Source organism: Dendropsophus ebraccatus, chromosome 3 (assembly GCF_027789765.1).
Source record: "Dendropsophus ebraccatus isolate aDenEbr1 chromosome 3, aDenEbr1.pat, whole genome shotgun sequence".
NCBI classification, from domain to species: domain Eukaryota; kingdom Metazoa; phylum Chordata; class Amphibia; order Anura; family Hylidae; genus Dendropsophus; species Dendropsophus ebraccatus.
Genome location: NC_091456.1, coordinates 95,257,053 through 95,275,203, shown reverse-complemented (window position 1 = coordinate 95,275,203; position 18,151 = coordinate 95,257,053). Strand labels below are relative to the sequence as shown.

At 46.2% G+C, this 18,151-nt stretch overlaps 1 protein-coding gene across 1 annotated transcript in view; it reads right to left on the bottom strand.

Annotated features, from left to right (window-relative positions):
- Positions 1-18,151, bottom strand: part of SUGP2 (SURP and G-patch domain containing 2) — a 53,407-nt gene extending 35,256 nt beyond the window's left edge. Inside the window, exons 1-2 of the mRNA XM_069962256.1 lie at positions 18,069-18,151; positions 2,392-2,516 (exon numbers count right to left, since the gene is read on the bottom strand). Of these exons, the coding sequence (XP_069818357.1) occupies positions 2,392-2,506 (115 nt within the window). The 5' untranslated portion in view covers positions 2,507-2,516; positions 18,069-18,151. The remainder of the gene's footprint in view (positions 1-2,391; positions 2,517-18,068) is intronic.

The window sequence follows — 18,151 nt, the reverse complement described above, 5'->3', positions numbered from 1 at the left end:
CAGGCTTCACACAGATGTAATTTATCAACTCTTAATTAGCAATCAGTCCCCTCCCCCTCCACCTGTGTAACCTCCAGCAAGCTTGTGTATATACAGGCTATAGTAATGTGTCCCAAGTAAACCAGGTACAATGTATATAACCCCTAGGAAAATAAATACAGATAAACTAATCTATAGTACCTTGCTATATACTATATGTGTACAGAGATTTGTTATCTATAAACCCAGTAAGGACAGATATCACTCAGTAACAGTATGACAGAACCAAATTATTTATGAAAATAAAAATTGGTGAAACTGGAAAAAAATGCAATATTGTAACTTTTGGAGGGTTCCTGTGTCTACGTAATGCACGCTTTAGTAAAAGTGACATGACACTTTTACTAAAGGTCAGTCTGCATACAACGATATGCAAGTCTACACAGATTTTCTAATGTATTGTTTTTAATTGAATCATTTATTTTTACAAATTAAAAAGGGCATATTGTGACTCTTATAACTGCTTTATTTTTTCACCTATGGAGCTGTATGGTGTGTCATTTTTTGCGCTATGATCTCTAGAAACAAAAAAAACAAAAAAAACAAAAAAAAAGAACATTTACGCTGTTCGCCATATGGGAACACTATTGTTATACAGTACAGTGGTACCTTGGTTTAAGAGTAACTTTGTTAAGAGCGCTTTGGTTTAAGAGCTCAGTTTTTCTAAATTGTGACTTGATTTAAGAGCATTGCTTTAGTTTAAAAGCCCCCTGTACTGGGTGGGAGGGCGAGTGGAAGAGGAGCATGGTCTGCATAGCAGGGTCTAGGGTTGTCTAGGAGTTCAAGTGACTGTACCCACAATTTGACCACCCCCCTAAACCACTTGTACCTTCAGATAGCTGCTTTTAATCCAAGATCTGTCCTGGGGTCCGTCCAGCAGGTGATGCAGTTATTGTCCTAAAAAACAACTTGTAAACTTGCAGCCCCGTGCCCAACGGTAGTGTCTGTGCCCTAACTCTGTCCCTCCTCCCCACCCTCCTCCTCATAAGGAATGCTCCAGGCAGATTGCCTCCTATTCACTGGCTGTGTTAGCACGGCACATGGGCTGGATCGATAAGGCAACTGTGCAATGTTCAGACAGGAGTAAAATGTTCCAGTGGCATTCCTGTCAGCCTAATGCATACACAATCTAAGCCCCGGTCGTTGGGCATGGGACTGCAAGTTTAAAAGTTGTTGTTTTTTTAGGACAATAACTGCATCACCTGCCAAACGGACCCCAGGACAGATCTTGGAATTAAAAGCAGCTATCTGAAGGTACAAGCGGTTTGGGGGGGGGGGGGGTCAGATTGTGGGTACAGAGTCACTTTAAGATCACTGCTCGCTAGCAGTGCAAGTAGCATTAGCAATCACTGCTAGCTGTTCAGTGCCTAAAGTGCTCTGCTGTAGTAACGGGAAGCCTCCCTATAACCCCCCAACTACTGTATTATCTGATTACCCACAGCTGCCGATGTTGGATGTCAGCCTAGGGCTGCCAGGAAAACATGAATACAGCCTATAGCAGCATCCAACTCCTGAAGCAGCAGGAAATCAAATGCTGGGCATTCTGGTTCGGAGAACGCTTCCAAACCCAAAAAGTGTAACACACTAGATACTACTATTTTCTTTCATCTTACTAATCCAGAGATACAGTCTGTATTATAGTTTATGTCTGCATTTCTAATAATTCTCTATTCAGAGGCAAGAGCTCCTGTCAGCTCAATACCTGCACTAAGCGCGCTATAGTTATCATGTAGTTTCATCAGGCATGTCCCACTGCATTACAGGAGCACTACTAGGTGGTTAAAATGTGACAAGCTTATTGAAAATTTTCAGGAGCCACCAGAATTGTGAACAAAGCTCTAGACTGTAATACGGTTTTTACAGTTTTGGGGGTATTTACCAACTCCTCAATGGTAAAGTAAAAGAAAAACAAACAGATGTTTAGAGATTGACATGCTTTCCTCTATTTCTCCTGCTTTTTTTCTCCTTCAGTCTCTCACTCCAGGTTTGGGCTTACACTTCCCCTACAAAAATTAGCTGCCTTCATTAAGCCTCATGAGTTTTTGTTTCTTGTTCTGCTCTTTCCCACTTGTGATGAGGCAGCCTCCTGAGCAAAGGACCCTGCTTGTGGTCCTTGTCCTCCTGAAGCCTGACTCAACTCTGTTTATTGTTCTTGATACTTTCTGTATAACTATATTTCTGCCACTTAGCAACTTGTTGGCTATTACTGCTTACATCTTTGTTGACTTCTTTCTTTTATTTTGTTCTGTCTTATCATATTGGAAAACCTAGGGGCCCAAGTGCTACAATTATTTGTAAAGTGCAGTTTAGCCAGTGGCATTCCATAATTTCCAGCCAGTTTAAACTACTTACCTTCCAACTCGCGTAAAGTATCCGACATGGCTTGGTCCATGCTTAGACGGTACCTTTTCATTCTCTCCTGTACTAGTGCATCAAAAGATTCTCGAGTCATTCTTTGGCCTGCCATGCTGTCAAACCTGTAAGGCAATAAAAAAAAAAAAAAAAAAAAGTTATCAACTTCTGAACAATTTATTATTGCAAAAAACAAACAAAAAAAAGTCTCTAGGTGCCTTTGGCTCCTAAAAGAAAAAAAGCATCCAAGAAAGGCATTATATAGTAAATAAAAAATCTATCAGCAGGTTAACAACAGGCTCCAGTGTGCCATTTTTATAATAGATGTTTTACTGCTATGCTAATTAGTCCACTTGCCTAATGAATACTGAGTGGCCATCACTGTAGACGGGCATCGCTAGAAGAGCATGCAGTTCTTTCTGTACACTGTGGGGTAAGAGAAAACTGCCAGGGCACAAAATGGACTTTACACATAAAAATGGCTCTTTGCAAAGTTCCCGACTGGAATCTATCAGCAGGTTAGGACCCACTAAACTGCTGCTAGATTACCTTTAAAGGGAATCTGTCAGAATCAGGAGTTTGGAATCGCAATTACAGCTGACAGAGTCAACTCCTCTGTGATCAAGCGGAACGCGAAACGTGCGTTAGAGGTGGTAGCACGCAGCTTACATCAGGTACTGTTTTCAGGTCTTTGGGATTGAACTTTCTATGTGACTCGGAACTGTCTATTCACTATGGCACTTTTGTTCATCCGGGACTGGTGCAATGGCATGCATATAGCTTAGTCTGTGCAGGTACATTCCAGCCCATGCTATTCTGTAAGGATTGAGAGGGATTCACCTACCATCCCCAGTGGTAAATAATATACCTATATCCCTTGTACAGATTCAATATTTTGTCTTATTATTCTTGTGTAATTTTACAGTACCTCTTGTGCGCATAATTTTACTCCATTATGTGATTTTACATGTGATATAAATAAAGTTATTAGTATTTTGAAGTAATAGTGGTGGCCTTTTTGTATAGGATTTTAGGATTACTGATGTTTAAATAGGGACTAAGAGAAACTGGCCTAATTACAGCAGGAAAATCTGTCCTACAGCCCATCAGAAATGCAGCACTTAACCTAAGTGATCGCTAGATTGTCCAAGCAGCCCATAGAAGATAGCGGTGGTCTGCTGCTGCTCCAATTACGCAGAGTGAGGGCAGCATATCCCTGGTATAGTGAACGTTGATCTTTCAACATGTTGAAACACAACGATCAGCCGACATTGTGCATGTCGGATTATAGTTGTCTTCTGTTACACAAGACGATTATAGGCAGATTACGGACGATAATCATTGTGTAATAGGGCCTTTAGCCATGGAACAGGTTGCTATAGACAACGTTTTCTGAAACAGTTAAAGTGGACCTGTCACTGGGTTTAAGGTGGTTAAACTAAACGCATGTTTGTATAGGGCTTCTGAAACTGATTTCATGCATACCTCGCTTTTACAGTGTAAGCCCTCCAGCGCTGAGAGCGGTCTTCATTATGGAATGAGCTCCATTTGCTGTCACTCACTTCTATTTGCCCTCAGCTGTTTGATTGACATCCACTAGGCTTTACTTTCAACTACACAGTCTGAGAAAAAATCCTGCAAACCATACTCAGAACCAGGGCTGTGGAGTCAGAGCTAGTTTTGGCTGGAGTCGGAGAAAATCTTTTAAAATTTGCCCTATAGTTTATCAATCTAAGTCCTTTATTTATAACAACCAAAAAAAAACAGTCTCAAACATTTAGTTTCCTCCGTATATCAGTAATCTGGTCTCTATTTGGCAGTTTCTGAGCTGGAAGAGATTGTGTGGGGGGAGATCTGTGCTGTTCTCTTCCTGGATGCTTGTATACGAGAAGCAGTGTAATATGTAGATATCCTGTGTAATATAGAGAAGGAGAAGGAGGGGAAGCCATAAGTAGTGCAGCAGTAACATCTGGTCTCAATGTGGTGTTTTCTCTCAGAGAGAGAGAAGTGTTTTTCTTCAATGTGCTATGGCTGCAGCAGGCTGCGTGTGTGTGTGTGTATGCTATGGCTGCAGCAGGCTGTGTGTGTGCGCGCGCTATGGCTTCAACAGGCTGTGTGTGTGTGTACTATGGCTATAGAAGGGTGTGTGCGCTATGGATGCAGCAGAATGTGTGTGTGTGTGTGTGTGTGTGTGTTAGAGAGAGGCAGAAATTAAAGGGTTAGTCTGGGCATTTGTGAAAAATCCAGGGAGGGAAGGGGGTTGGGATCAGAATAAGGAAGTCCTATTTACCAGTCCCCGCACCACCACAGGGCACTCAGAAACTCCCGCTCAGCCAATCAGTGAGTGAGGCAGCAGTGGCGCCGCAATGATGAGGCGACCTGAGTCGTCTGCCTCAGGCGGCGCCACCAGCTGTTATCATGGGGGCGGCATTCAGTGGCGTAGCTACCACGGTCGCAGCGGTCGCCGCCGCGACCGGGCCGCTACTGTACTGCCACTGTACTGCTCCCATCCCACTCCTTCTTGTGACCGCAAGCAATGTTTTGCCTGCGATCACAAGAGGCAGGCTGGGACGGTCCCCGGCTGACTTGCGGGGCTGGGAGCATCTTGAGGGCAAAAAAACAGGTCCCGCGAAGCTCCGCCCCCTCCGCTGGAAGCCCCGCCCCCAGCCGCGGTAAGCCCGCCAGCGCGCCTGACAAGAAGACTAGAGGAACCATTCAGGTGAGTAAAGATTTTTTTGTTTTAAAGGGCATGATGGGGGGTGTAGTGGTATGGTGGTGGAACAAGAGGATGATGAAGGGTGTAGTGGTATGGTGGTGGAACAAGAGGATGATGGGGTGTAGTGGTATGGTGATGGAACAAGAGGATGATGGGGGGTGTAGTGGTATGATGGTGGAACAAGAGGATGATGGGGGGTATAGTGGTATGATGATGGAACAAGAGGATGATGGGGGGTGTAGTGGTATGATGGTGGAACAAGAGGATGATGAGGGGTGTAGTGGTATGATGATGGAACAAGAGGATGATGGGGGGTGTAGTGGTATGATGGTGGAACAAGAAGATGATGGGGGGTGTAGTGGTATGATGATGATGGAACAAGAGGATGATGGGGGGTGTAGTGGTATGATGATGGAACAAGAGGATGATGGGGTGTAGTGGTATGATGATGATGGAACAAGAGGATGATGAGGGGTGTAGTGGTATGATGATGATGGAACAAGAGGAGGATGAGGGATGTAGTGGTATGATGATGATGGAACAAGAGGATGATGGGGGGTGTAGTGGTATGGTGGTGGAACAAGAGGATGATGGGGATGTAGTGGTATGATGGTGGAACAAGAGGATGATGGGGGGTGTAGTGGTATGATGATGATGATGGAACAAGAGGATGATGGGGGGTGTAGTGGTATGATGATGAAGGAACAAGAGGACGATGAGGGGTGTAGTGGTATGATGATGATGATGGAACAAGAGGATGATGGGGGTGTAGTGGTATGATGATGATGGAACAAGAGGATGATGGGGGGTGTAGTGGTATGATGATGATGATGGAACAAGAGGATGATGGGGGTGTAGTGGTATGATGATGGAACAAGAGGATGATGAGGGGTGTAGTGGTATGATGATGGAACAAGAGGATGATGGGGGTGTAGTGGTATGATGATGGGGGTGTAGTGGTATGATGATGGGGGTGTAGTGGTATGATGATGAGGGGTGTAGTGGTATGATGATGGAACAAGAGGATGATGGGGGGTGTAGTGGTATGATGGAACAAGAGGATGATGGGGGTGTAGTGGTATGATGATGATGATGATGGAACAAGAGGATGATGGGGGTGTAGTGGTATGATGATGAGGGTGTAGTGGTATGATGATGGAACAAGAGGATGATGGGGGGTGTAGTGGTATGATGGAACAAGAGGATGATGGGGGTGTAGTGGTATGATGATGATGATGGAACAAGAGGATGATGGGGGTGTAGTGGTATGATGATGAGGGTGTAGTGGTATGATGATGGAACAAGAGGATGATGGGGGGTGTAGTGGTATGATGATTAAGGAACAAGAGGATGATGAAGGGTGTAGTGGTATGATGATGAAAGGGCAGGAGGATGAAGGGGGTGGTAGTATTATGATGGAGGTGTTTGTAGTATGATTATGAAAGGGCAGGAGGATGAAAGGGGTAGTAGTATGGTGATAAAGGGGCAGAGGAGGGGACAACATGGGGGGCATCTGTAAGGGGGATAAAATGGGGGGCATCTATATGGTTGATAACATGGGGGCAATCTATATGGGGGATAACATGGGGGGCATCTATAAGAGGGACAACACAGGGGGCCATCTATAAGGGGGAAACATTGGGGGCCATCTATAAGGTGGACTACATGGGGGGTGTATACAATAGGGCATGCACAGAGGGGGGCATGTACTTTAAGGGGGGTCACATAGTGTCAGGGCTACCTACTAAATGAGGGTGTAAAGGGGACAGTACAGATGTGCAGTTTTTAGAGAGATGATGGTGTCAGTGTGAGGAGCCTAATATGTCTGTCTGGCAGATTCTGTGGATTCGTGGCCCAGAGAAGTTCTCAAAATCGCCCACAACAGATGGAGAAGATGAAAAGGGAAGAACTCCGATCAGAGAAGACGTCCCCTGTGAGTCACTTGATATAACTGCACTGTAATGTATATGGTGTATAGATCCTGTGTACAGTGCGTCCACCTCTATATGACTGTATGAAGTGATAGTGGTCTATGTACAGAGGATTATATTCAGTAGCAGCGGTGGTGTTAGTCACTATGTGGTGGTATTATTTGTTACTTGTTATCTGGTACTGTGTTTTATTGGATTTAGTATACTGGATTTGGTCAGTAACAATATGGTGGTGATAGTTGTGGTGTGGCGGTAATATTTCCCCTTGTGTACTGGTAATATTGGCAATATTGGTCTCAGTAAACAGGATTTGTTTAGTAACAGTATGGCGGTGATAATATTTCCTGTATACTGGTATTATTGGTAATATCAGTCTTGAGATAGATTATATATATATATATATATATATATATATATATATATATATATATATATATATATATATATATATACCAATAGCATCGAGAAAGGGGGGGCCCAAGTTGACCTCTTGCACCAGGGCCCAAGAGACATTAGCTACGCCCCTAGGGGCGGCATTCAGTGGCAGATTATAATATGGGCGGTTCGGGCGGCCGCCCACATTATAATCCGCCACTGATTGTACCATGTACCAGAGACCCCCGCGCCCGGACAGCATCTGTAATTAGATGCTGGGAGCGGGGGAGACTGTATTCATAAGCGCCGCGGTGTAATGAATCAGCCACGTGGTGCTGTTACTACAGCGCGGCGCTTATGAATACAGTCTCCCCCGCTCCCAGCATCTAATTACAGATGCTGTCCGGGCTCGGGGGTCTCCGGTACCGGCATTCCACGGAACGTGGGAATGCAGCCTTTAGTCTCCCGGCTGATGTGTGGCTGCCGGAGGTGTCCCATCCTGTCCCCGGCAGCGCACGCATCAGAGAGCTTCCTGTGCACTGGAAGTCACAGCCACAGGCGCACGGGGAGCTCTCTGATGCGCGCGCTGCCGGGGACAGGACGGGACACCCCGGGCAGCAGCACATCAGCCGGGACCAGACCAGAGAGGCTCGAAGGGGGAACGGATGGCAGGTGAGTTATGTGCTGTTTTTTGTTTTTGTTTTATCTGCTGTGCAGGGGGGGACCATCTATAAGGGAGAGGGAAGAGGGGGACCATCTATAAGGGAGGGGGGGGAAGAGGGGGACCATCTATAAGGGAGGGGGGGAAGAGGGGGACCATCTATAAGGGAGGGGGAGAGGGGGACCATCTATAAGGGAGGGGGAGAGGGGGACCATCTATAAGGGAGGGGGAGAGGGGGACCATCTATAAGGGAGGGGGAGAGGGGGACCATCTATAAGGGAGGGGGAGAGGGGGACCATCTATAAGGGGGGGGGGGGAGGGGGACCATCTATAAGGGAGAGGGGACCATCTATAAGGGAGGGGGAGAGGGGGACCATCTATAAGGGGGGGGAGGGGGACCATCTATAAGGGAGGGGGAGAGGGGGACCATCTATAAGGGAGGGGAAAGAGGGGGACCATCTATAAGGGAGGGGGAGAGGGGGACCATCTATAAGGGGGGGGGGGGAGAGGGGGACCATCTATAAGGGGGGGGGAGAGGGGGACCATCTATAAGGGGGGGGGGAGAGGGGGACCATCTATAAGGGGGGGGGGGGGAGAGGGGGACCATCTATAAGGGAGAGGGGACCATCTATAAGGGGGGGAAGAGGGGGTCCATCTATAAGGGGGGAAGAGGGGGACCATCTATAAGGGGGGAAGAGGGGGACCATCTCCTAAAAGATCAGCACCCTCCTCTCCTGACATCCTCTGTGCTGCTGGGACTTCTCCTATAGGATTAGCACCCTCCTCTCCTGACATCCTCTGTGCTGCTGGGACCTCTCCTATAGGATTAGCACCCTCCTCTCCTGACCTCCTCTGTGCTGCTGTGACCTCCCCTATAAGATCAGTCCCCTCCTCTCCTGACATCCTCTGTGCAGCAAGGGACCAAACATTATGTTTATTGGGGACAGCAGTTGGGGGGGGGGGCAGTAGTGGATTATAATGTGGGCGGATTGACCGGGGAGGGGGGGGGGGCGTCATCCTATAGTTCGCCTCGGGCAGCAGAGAGGCTAGAATCACCCCTGTGAGGCAGGACACAGCTGCAGTCAATGACTGGCTGAGCAAGTAGTTCCTGTGGGGCCTCGATGATTCAGGAGCGCAGACGCTGACAGAGAGCTGATAAATCTGGGCCTATGTCTGACATCTCTCTCTCTCTAGCTAGCTCTATATTACAGGTATCGGGCATTGTAAGCAATGTTTCTTTGTGTCTGGTGAATGTTAGTTAGAAACATAGATTGTCAGCAGGAAAAGACCATCTGCTCCATCTATTTTAATTCTGAGTTGTTCAGGACATGGAGACTGGCTGCATCCACCACACACACACACACACACACACACACACACACACACACACACACACACACACACACACACACACACACACACACACACACACGTGAGAGAAGCTGCTTTATATCTTTCCTTATTCCCGCAGAAGTCACCCCAGGAACTTGTAAGAATTTAGATAGAAGCTGCTGCGCCAGTTCTATTTTACACTAGTTGGACAAATAAGTCCCCTGGTGTCTGATTGGCCAGTTATGAATTAGCTGGAGTCAGGGTCGCTCATAAAAAAAAAAAAAAAAACACAACACAACACACAACAGGTATTTCCTTGCAAGAACTGTCCCTACATAGTGTGCTGTACTGCAATTCAGCTCCACTCATGGAAGTGAGCCGCCAAGCCACATCCAAACTGAGGACAGGAGGGGTGGTGTTTCTATCTAGAAGGCAGACATGTTTTTCTAAGCCTGGATTAACCCCTGTAAGCCTCAGGATGCATACCGTCTACCCCTCCCCCCCCTTCTCTATTCCTTGTTTGATAGACAAAGGGTGGAACTTGTCAAAACTGGTGTACCTGTATGACAGTCTTAAAGTCCTGCCCCCATGCACCCTGAAAGATTTACTAAAGGCCCTATTCCACGGAACGGTTATCGTCCGTATTCGGCCGCTATGGGCGATAATCGTCCCGTGGAGTGCAACGATCAGCCGACATCGTTCATGTCGGCTGATCGTTGCAGTCGCTTGTTTTTCAACATGTTGAAAAACAAGCGACTGATACAGCAACGATCTGCTGCCGTCGCTCCGTTGAATAGGAGCGTCAGCAGCAGACGCTGCTATATCCTATGGGCTGCCCGGACGATCAGCGATCACCCGGGCAGCTCCCCCCCCCCACCGCCCCTCCCGCACTCACCCGCTCGCTACTGCCGCGTTGAATAGTGGCGGCAGAGAGCGGGAAACGAGGAGCAAACGAGCGCTGAGAGCGCTCGTCTGCTCCTCTATACGACCCGTGAAATTGGGGCTTTAGAGGCACAGGCTTTTCAACAGATGCAGCAGATATGTGGCTGCCACACAGAGACACAGAACTCTACACCTGCTTCAGAAAAGGGTGTAGAGGTTTGTCAAGATTTATGCTGACGTAAATTATGATAGATGAGGAGGAGTGAGAGGAGGCTATGCCTTCTCCCTGCCTTGCGATGCTAGAAAACCTTTTTAACATCACCTCCCTGACCCTTCAGCTAAGTTTAATTTTACAATTCTGGGCAAATCCAGATTTGTGTGTTCTAATACATGCCCAGCAGAGATAAGCGAACCTCGAGCATGCTGGAGTCCATCCGAACCCGAACTTTCGGCATTTGAATAGCGGTGGCTGCTGAAGTTGGATAAAGCCCCAAGGCTATGTGGAAAACATGGATATAGTTAGGGCTGGGCGATAATGGCCTAAATTAATATCGCGGTTTATCGTACATATTGCCACGGTAACGATAAATTGAGCGATAATTATGACACGCCCCCCCTTTTCGAAACACGACGTTTCGGCGTCTCCTATGCCATTTTCAAGTGGCACTTAGGAGACATAGGAGACTCCAAAACCCTGTGGTTTACTTATGAAGTTTGCTGCACATCATTATATGGAATAAATCCACATTTTCACATTTGTACTACGATCAGAGTGCTGCAGAGTATTTTTTACTAGCTGATTTGATCCAAGGTCTAGGATTTGTCTGCTGGCACTCACAGTGCTGCCTATATTGTTTGCTATAGCTATCTATCAATCAACCTATCTATCTAAGATAAATAGATTATAGATAGATATATTATAGATAGATAAGAGTCCTATCTATCTATCTTCTATCTGTATATATCATCTATCTATAATATATCTCCTCTTTCATATCTATCTATATATCATCTATCTCCTATCTATATATAATCTATCAATCTAAGATAGATTATATATAGATAGGAGATAGATGATATACATGATATACAGATAGTAGATACTAGAGATAGATAGATAGAGATAGACAGAGAGGAGATAGATAGATGATATATAGATATGTCTCATATATCTGTATATAATCTATCTAATTTCTCTCATATCAATCTATCTGCTGTTCTGCCCTGACCCCTCCCGCACATACAATTGGGGTCAGGTATGGGGTCGGCACCTCCTTGCTCCACCGGGCACCGCTCTCTCCCGCACAGGAATCCTCCCTGTCACATATCTGCTGTTAGTGTCCCGAGCAGAGCATCGCACACAGCTGCTTCCAACACTGGCAAATGATAACAGGCGCCGAGGATTCCTGCACGGGACAGAGTGCGGTGCCCGGTGGAGGGAGGATGTGCTGACCTATACCTGACCCCCTGCAGCCACTGTATGTGAGAGAGAGGGGGGGGGGGGGGGCCACGGCTTGCTTTTAGTGCAGCTTCCAGAGCCGTCCGGCAGCAGCAGCAGCGATGAGCACACACTGGAGGGAAGGCTGCTACCTGGAAACAGCCTGTCAGATCTCCAGCCTTCATCCTTACCCCCAACAGCACTGTTAACCGCGTCCTGAGCCGAGCGTCACACATGGCGCACCCCCCCCAGACAGCAGAATAGTTTTACCCAGGCCAGGCAGCGGAGGAAGAGGGATGCGAGGAAGCCTGAGGGGAGCAGAGCAAGCGGCCACTGGGTGAAAGGAGGAGAAATACCGCAGATACTGTCCTGGCAAAGTTGAGGTCGGTTAACCGACGCCAGTATCGGTATTTTTGCGGTATACCGCCCAGCCCTAGATATATTCATTGGCTGTATCCATGTTTTCCAGACAACCTTAGAGCTTTATCCAAGTTTAGCAGCCACTGCTAATCAAATGCCGAACGATCGTGTTCGGATAGACTCTAACCCGAACCCGGTTCGCTCATCTCTAATGCCCAGATTGTAACAAAAACCATCAGCAAACATGAGAAGGAGTAGTAGTCTCCCTGCTACATTTAACAGAAAAAAGGAAAAAATTGGCAGCACATCTGCAATGCAGGTTGCACGCTTCTTGTGGTTTAAGTACACACAAAAAAAAAAACTGAAAGTGCAACAACAACAACCCACAGGTGCAGGGGCTCACCGTATATACTCTTTACAGTGTATACACGATAAACACCTGCTCTGTAGATATTAGAAAGTGAGGATCTTAGCAAACTATTTGATCTAACAGAGTGTACCATGGTGCCTACTCTAGCATTTTCATACTAGCAATGGCCTCTCCTGGGCTGAATAAGCCTACAACTGGGGAGATAGGAGCCAAATTATTGGCTTTATTATAGCACCCTTGGGACATGAGTGGAGTGCAAGCCAACAGGAGGTAGCCATACCCCCCCACATTCAACAGAAAAGGAAAAAATTGGCAGCACATCTATGACTCTGTTCACATCATTTGGCGCCTATCTGCTCAGTTGTAGGCTCATTCAGCCAAGGAAAGGCCATTGCTAGTATGAAAATGCTAGAGTAGGGACCATGCCTCTGTGAACACCTTAAAGTTGGTGACATGGTACACTCTGATCAAATAGTTTGCTATGATCCTCACTTTTTAATATCTACAGAGCCGGTGTTTATCGTGTATACGCTGGGAGGAGTATATACGGTAAGCGCTTGCACCTGTGGGTTGCTGTTACACCTTCTGTTTTTTAGTCTCCCTGCTAGGCATTTCTGGCTAATGCACAGGTTATCACACTGTGCTACATGTTCGGGGGAGTCCACTGATCATATGGTGACTAAAAACTACAACCTACAATCCCCAGAACTGTTATCAATAGATAACAGTCACACATGAGAACTGCAACACCATTTATTGCCTATAGAGCTGCTGAAGATAGCGAAGTACAACGCTAACCTACTGTACCTTTTGCAGTTCCTGTAGAGAATGAATAGAGTGACGGCATGATGCCTATAATGCCTGGAGCTGCTCCTCCTGCAGAGAGCTGCCGGATCCAGCGCTGCCACGTAGAAAAAATTTGAGCAGGACTGCTTTAGACTAAACCTCCTTCAAAGAACTACCTCCAGAGAATGAGCATATCACTAATATTAAGAAGTACTTGTCACTATGGACACTGATGGATAAGAGGTGAATTCGACTCTCCACCTGGAAGTTAGGGCTTCCAAAGCGCTGATGGAAATGCGCACAAACTTCGGGACGCAGAGTCCAATTTAACACTGACCCGGCAGCGGCCTTAGGTACTAAATTGTGGGAAACACATGTTCTGGAGATCAGTGGTGGTCCTAGCAATCACACCCTCACCAATCTAGTACTGAAATGGTGAAATAGGGCCTTTACAGTTTCAGCAGTTTGGAATATGAACTACAGATGACAGATTCCCTTCATGACAAAGCCAATCTTTGTTTTTGCGCTTTTGTTTTTTCCTCCCTCCTCCATACCTAAAATGCCACAACGCTTTTTACTTTGCAATTCTATAAAATATGCTGCAAATCAAAAATAAAAATTGTGCTCTGTAAAATCAAAAAGACAAAAAAAACCCCTTTATTTTGGAAGGGGGGGGGGGGGGGGGCGTAGTGGTTCTCTCTGTGTGTTGTTAATTTAATAGTTCGGGTAAATCCGCATGCAGCAATAGCAAAAATATTTTCATTACAGCTCCTAGAACCCTTGATTGCTTATAGAGATCAATGCAGTACTACATCGATCTATGTTAGGCAGCCGCTAGTGACTGCCGAACTGAGACCAGCAACAATACTTTCTGGACATTACAGTTGAACACAGCATGCCTGGCTGTAACCAAGGGCAACAGGTTATCAAACAATATGGGCAGATTGGGAATTAGTAAGTCTATGGGGGGAGGATTTACCGCGTACGCCAGGGAGGTGGTGCAGAGAAAAAAAAACAAAAAAAAAACAGGAAAAATTGGCAGCACATGACTCTGTTCACACTGCAGGTTGCACGCTGCTTGTGGCTTAAGTTAAGACAAGCAGTCATGATTGTGCTGCCAATTTTTCCTTTTTTTTCTGTTGAATATGGGGTGTGTGGATACCTCCTGTTGGCGTAAACTCCACCCATGTCCCAAGGGTGCTATAAAAAGAGATTTGGCTCCTATCTGCCCAGTTGTAGGCTTATTCAGTCCAGGAGAGGCCATTGCTAGTGTGAAAATGCTAGAGTAGGGACCATGTCTCGAGGACAGGTAAGTAATGCGTTATGCTTCTGCAGAAGTTTCATTTTTTTTAACCTCTACCTGGAGTTCCCCTTTAACGTGGCGACATGGTACACTCTGTTTGATCAAATAGTTTGCTAAGATCCTCACTTTTTAATATCTACAGGTGTTTGCCGTGTGTACACTGGGAGGAGTGTATACGGTAAGCCCTTGCACCTGTGGGTTGCTGTTGCACCTTCTGGTTTTTTTGTCTGTACTTAAGCCACAAGCAGCGTGCAACGAGTCATAGATGTGCTGCCAATTTTTCCTTTTTTTTCTGTTGAATGTGGGGGGGGGGGGGGCTACCTCCTGTTGGCTTGCACTCCACCCATGTCCCATGGGTGCTATAAACAGGGCTGTGGAATCGGTAAGCCGCAGCTCCAACTCCGACTCCTGAATTTTATCAGGACCGACTCAGACTCCCGACTTAGACTCCTGCTTCTTCATAAATGGCCAGTCAAATACCAGGGGAGTTATTTATCACACTGGCTCAGCAGCTTCTCCCTAATGTCCTACATGATCCTGGGGCGACTTCTGAGGGAATAAAGGAATACTGTATATAAAGCAGATTCTCCTGTGTGTGCAGTGGATGCAGCCAGTCTCCAGCCTCCATGTCCTGAACTACTCATAAGTAGACTAGAAGGAGCAGGTGGTCTTTTCCTGCTGACAGTCTTCTATGTTTTTAACTAAATATTCACCATACTTAAAGAAACAATGCCAGATACCTGTAATATAGAGGTCAGCCATAGTGATATAGAGAGGGGTCACGCATAGTGATAACACCCCACTGAGCACAGAGGTTACTGCTACACTACCTGTGTCTTCTTCTCCTCCTCTATATTACACATATACAATCATCCAGCTTCCAGGAAGAGAACGGCACAGATCTCCCCCCCACACAATGGACTCTTCCAGCTCAGAAACAAATTGCCAAATAGTGACTGACAACCCGCCAGAAGCAGGTGCAGCATAATTTTACTGATTGGGATGGGTGGGGGACTGTGATGGTCAGCTGAGGGAAAACACTGCATTCTGGGAACTGCTGAACCAGGAAACACAAAAACACAAAACAGAACAAAAAAAAAACCTAAAGAAATGGATTTTTGGTAGTTTCAAAACTGGGATAGACAGGTAAGTAATGCGTTATGCTTCTGCAGAAGTTTCATTTTTTTTAACCTCTACCTGGAGTTCCCCTTTAACGTGGCGACATGGTACACTCTGTTTGATCAAATAGTTTGCCAAGATCCTCACTTTTTAATATCTATAGGTGTTTGCCGTGTGTACGCTGGGAGGAGTATATACGGTAAGCCCTTGCACCAGGGAGAAGGTACAGATTCTCCCCTTCTCCCTGGTGTACGCCTCCCGTGTGCCCCGCTCACCCGATGGGCAGGCTGGCGGGGGCGTGATGAGGGGTGGCCTCCTCCTGCTCCTCATTTATCATGATTTACAGCTGCTCATAGGCGCAAATCATGACGCAAATTTGGTACACCGGGCGCAGATTAGCGGGCCAGGACGGATTCACTAAGAGGTGTACGCCTCTTAAAGAATCCTGCCGCAAAAAAAAGGGGGCAGGGCTTAATATAGGACCCTTAGGGCCGGTTCACACGGAGTAAAAGTGGCGGAATCCCCCCTGCCTCAGTGTCACACAGTGTCTATGGGAGGGCTCGCATGCCTCTCCGCTCAAAGAACTGACATGTCGATTCATTGAGCGAAGGTGTGTGAGCCCTCCCATAGTTGGACTGTATGACACTGAGGCAGGCAGGAATCCGCAGCAGAGAGTTCCACTGTGGAATTCCGATACTCTGTGTGAACTGGCCCTTAGAAGGGAGTCATGAGTAAGCATCCAAGAGGTGAGAAACTCATCATATATGAGCAGGGTCTGCCCTCTTCTTTGTTGTATATATGAGCAGGGTCTGCCCTCTTCTTTGTTGTATATATGAGCAGGGTCTGCCCTCTTCTTTGTTGTATATATGAGCAGGGTCTGCCCTCTTCTTTGTTGTATATATGAGCAGGGTCTGCCCTCTTCTTTGTTGTATATATGAGCAGGGTCTGCCCTCTTCTTTGTTGTATATATGAGCAGGGTCTGCCCTCTTCTTTGTTGTATATATGAGCAGGGTCTGCCCTCTTCTTTGTTGTATATATGAGCAGGGTCTGCCCTCTTCTTTGTTGTATATATGAGCAGGGTCTGCCCTCTTCTTTGTTGTATATATGAGCAGGGTCTGCCCTCTTCTTTGTTGTATATATGAGCAGGGTCTGCCCTCTTCTTGGTTGTATATATGAGCAGGGTCTGCCCTCTTCTTGGTTGTATATATGAGCAGGGTCTGCCCTCTTCTTTGTTGTATATATGAGCAGGGTCTGCCCTCTTCTTTGTTGTATATATGAACAGGATCTGCCCTCTTTGTTGTATATATGAACAGGATCTGCCCTCTTTGTTGTATATATGAACAGGATCTGCCCTCTTTGTTGTATATATGAACAGGATCTGCCCTCTTTGTTGTATATATGAACAGGATCTGCCCTCTTTGTTGTATATATGAACAGGATCTGCCCTCTTTGTTGTATATATGAGCAGGGTCTGACCTCTTTGTTGTATATATGAGCAGGATCTGCCCTCTTTGTTGTATATATGAACAGGATCTGCCCTCTTTGTTGTATACATGAACAGGATCTGCCCTCTTTGTTGTATACATGAACAGGATCTGCCCTCTTTGTTGTATATATGAACAGGATCTGCCCTCTTTGTTGTATATATGAACAGGATCTGCCCTCTTTGTTGTATACATGAACAGGATCTGCCCTCTTTGTTGTATATATGAACAGGATCTGCCCTCTTTGTTGTATATATGAACAGGATCTGCCCTCTTTGTTGTATATATGAACAGGATCTGCCCTCTTTGTTGTATACATGAACAGGATCTGCCCTCTTTGTTGTATACATGAACAGGATCTGCCCTCTTTGTTGTATATATGAACAGGATCTGCCCTCTTTGTTGTATATATGAACAGGATCTGCCCTCTTTGTTGTATATATGAACAGGATCTGCCCTCTTTGTTGTATATATGAACAGGATCTGCCCTCTTTGTTGTATACATGAACAGGATCTGCCCTCTTTGTTGTATATATGAACAGGATCTGCCCTCTTTGTTGTATATATGAACAGGATCTGCCCTCTTTGTTGTATACATGAGAAGGATCTACACTACACTACAATAATCTCTATATATCATTCAGCTCAGCTCCCTTGGCCTTGTTCACAACAGGTTCTCTGTAACATCCACAACCTGGTTACTCTCTCATTACTTTCTCCCCTGCATTATCATGAGAAAGTCAGTGAGCTGTAACCTGGCAATGTGAACGTGGCTTGAGCGCTCGTACAAAAAGCGTCAGTATAAGCCAATAGAGGCAATCCCGATAACTACAAGCACTGTGACAATAGGAGCAGAGAAGGGCCATCTGTACACGCTTCTCTACCACACCACACTGTACAAGCAGCCACACAATACTCACAAGGCCCAAACGCCGAGATTCACCAGCTAGCGCCACTCCGCTCCTCTCCGTAACGCCACTTCCGTCTAAACGTCGCGAGTATT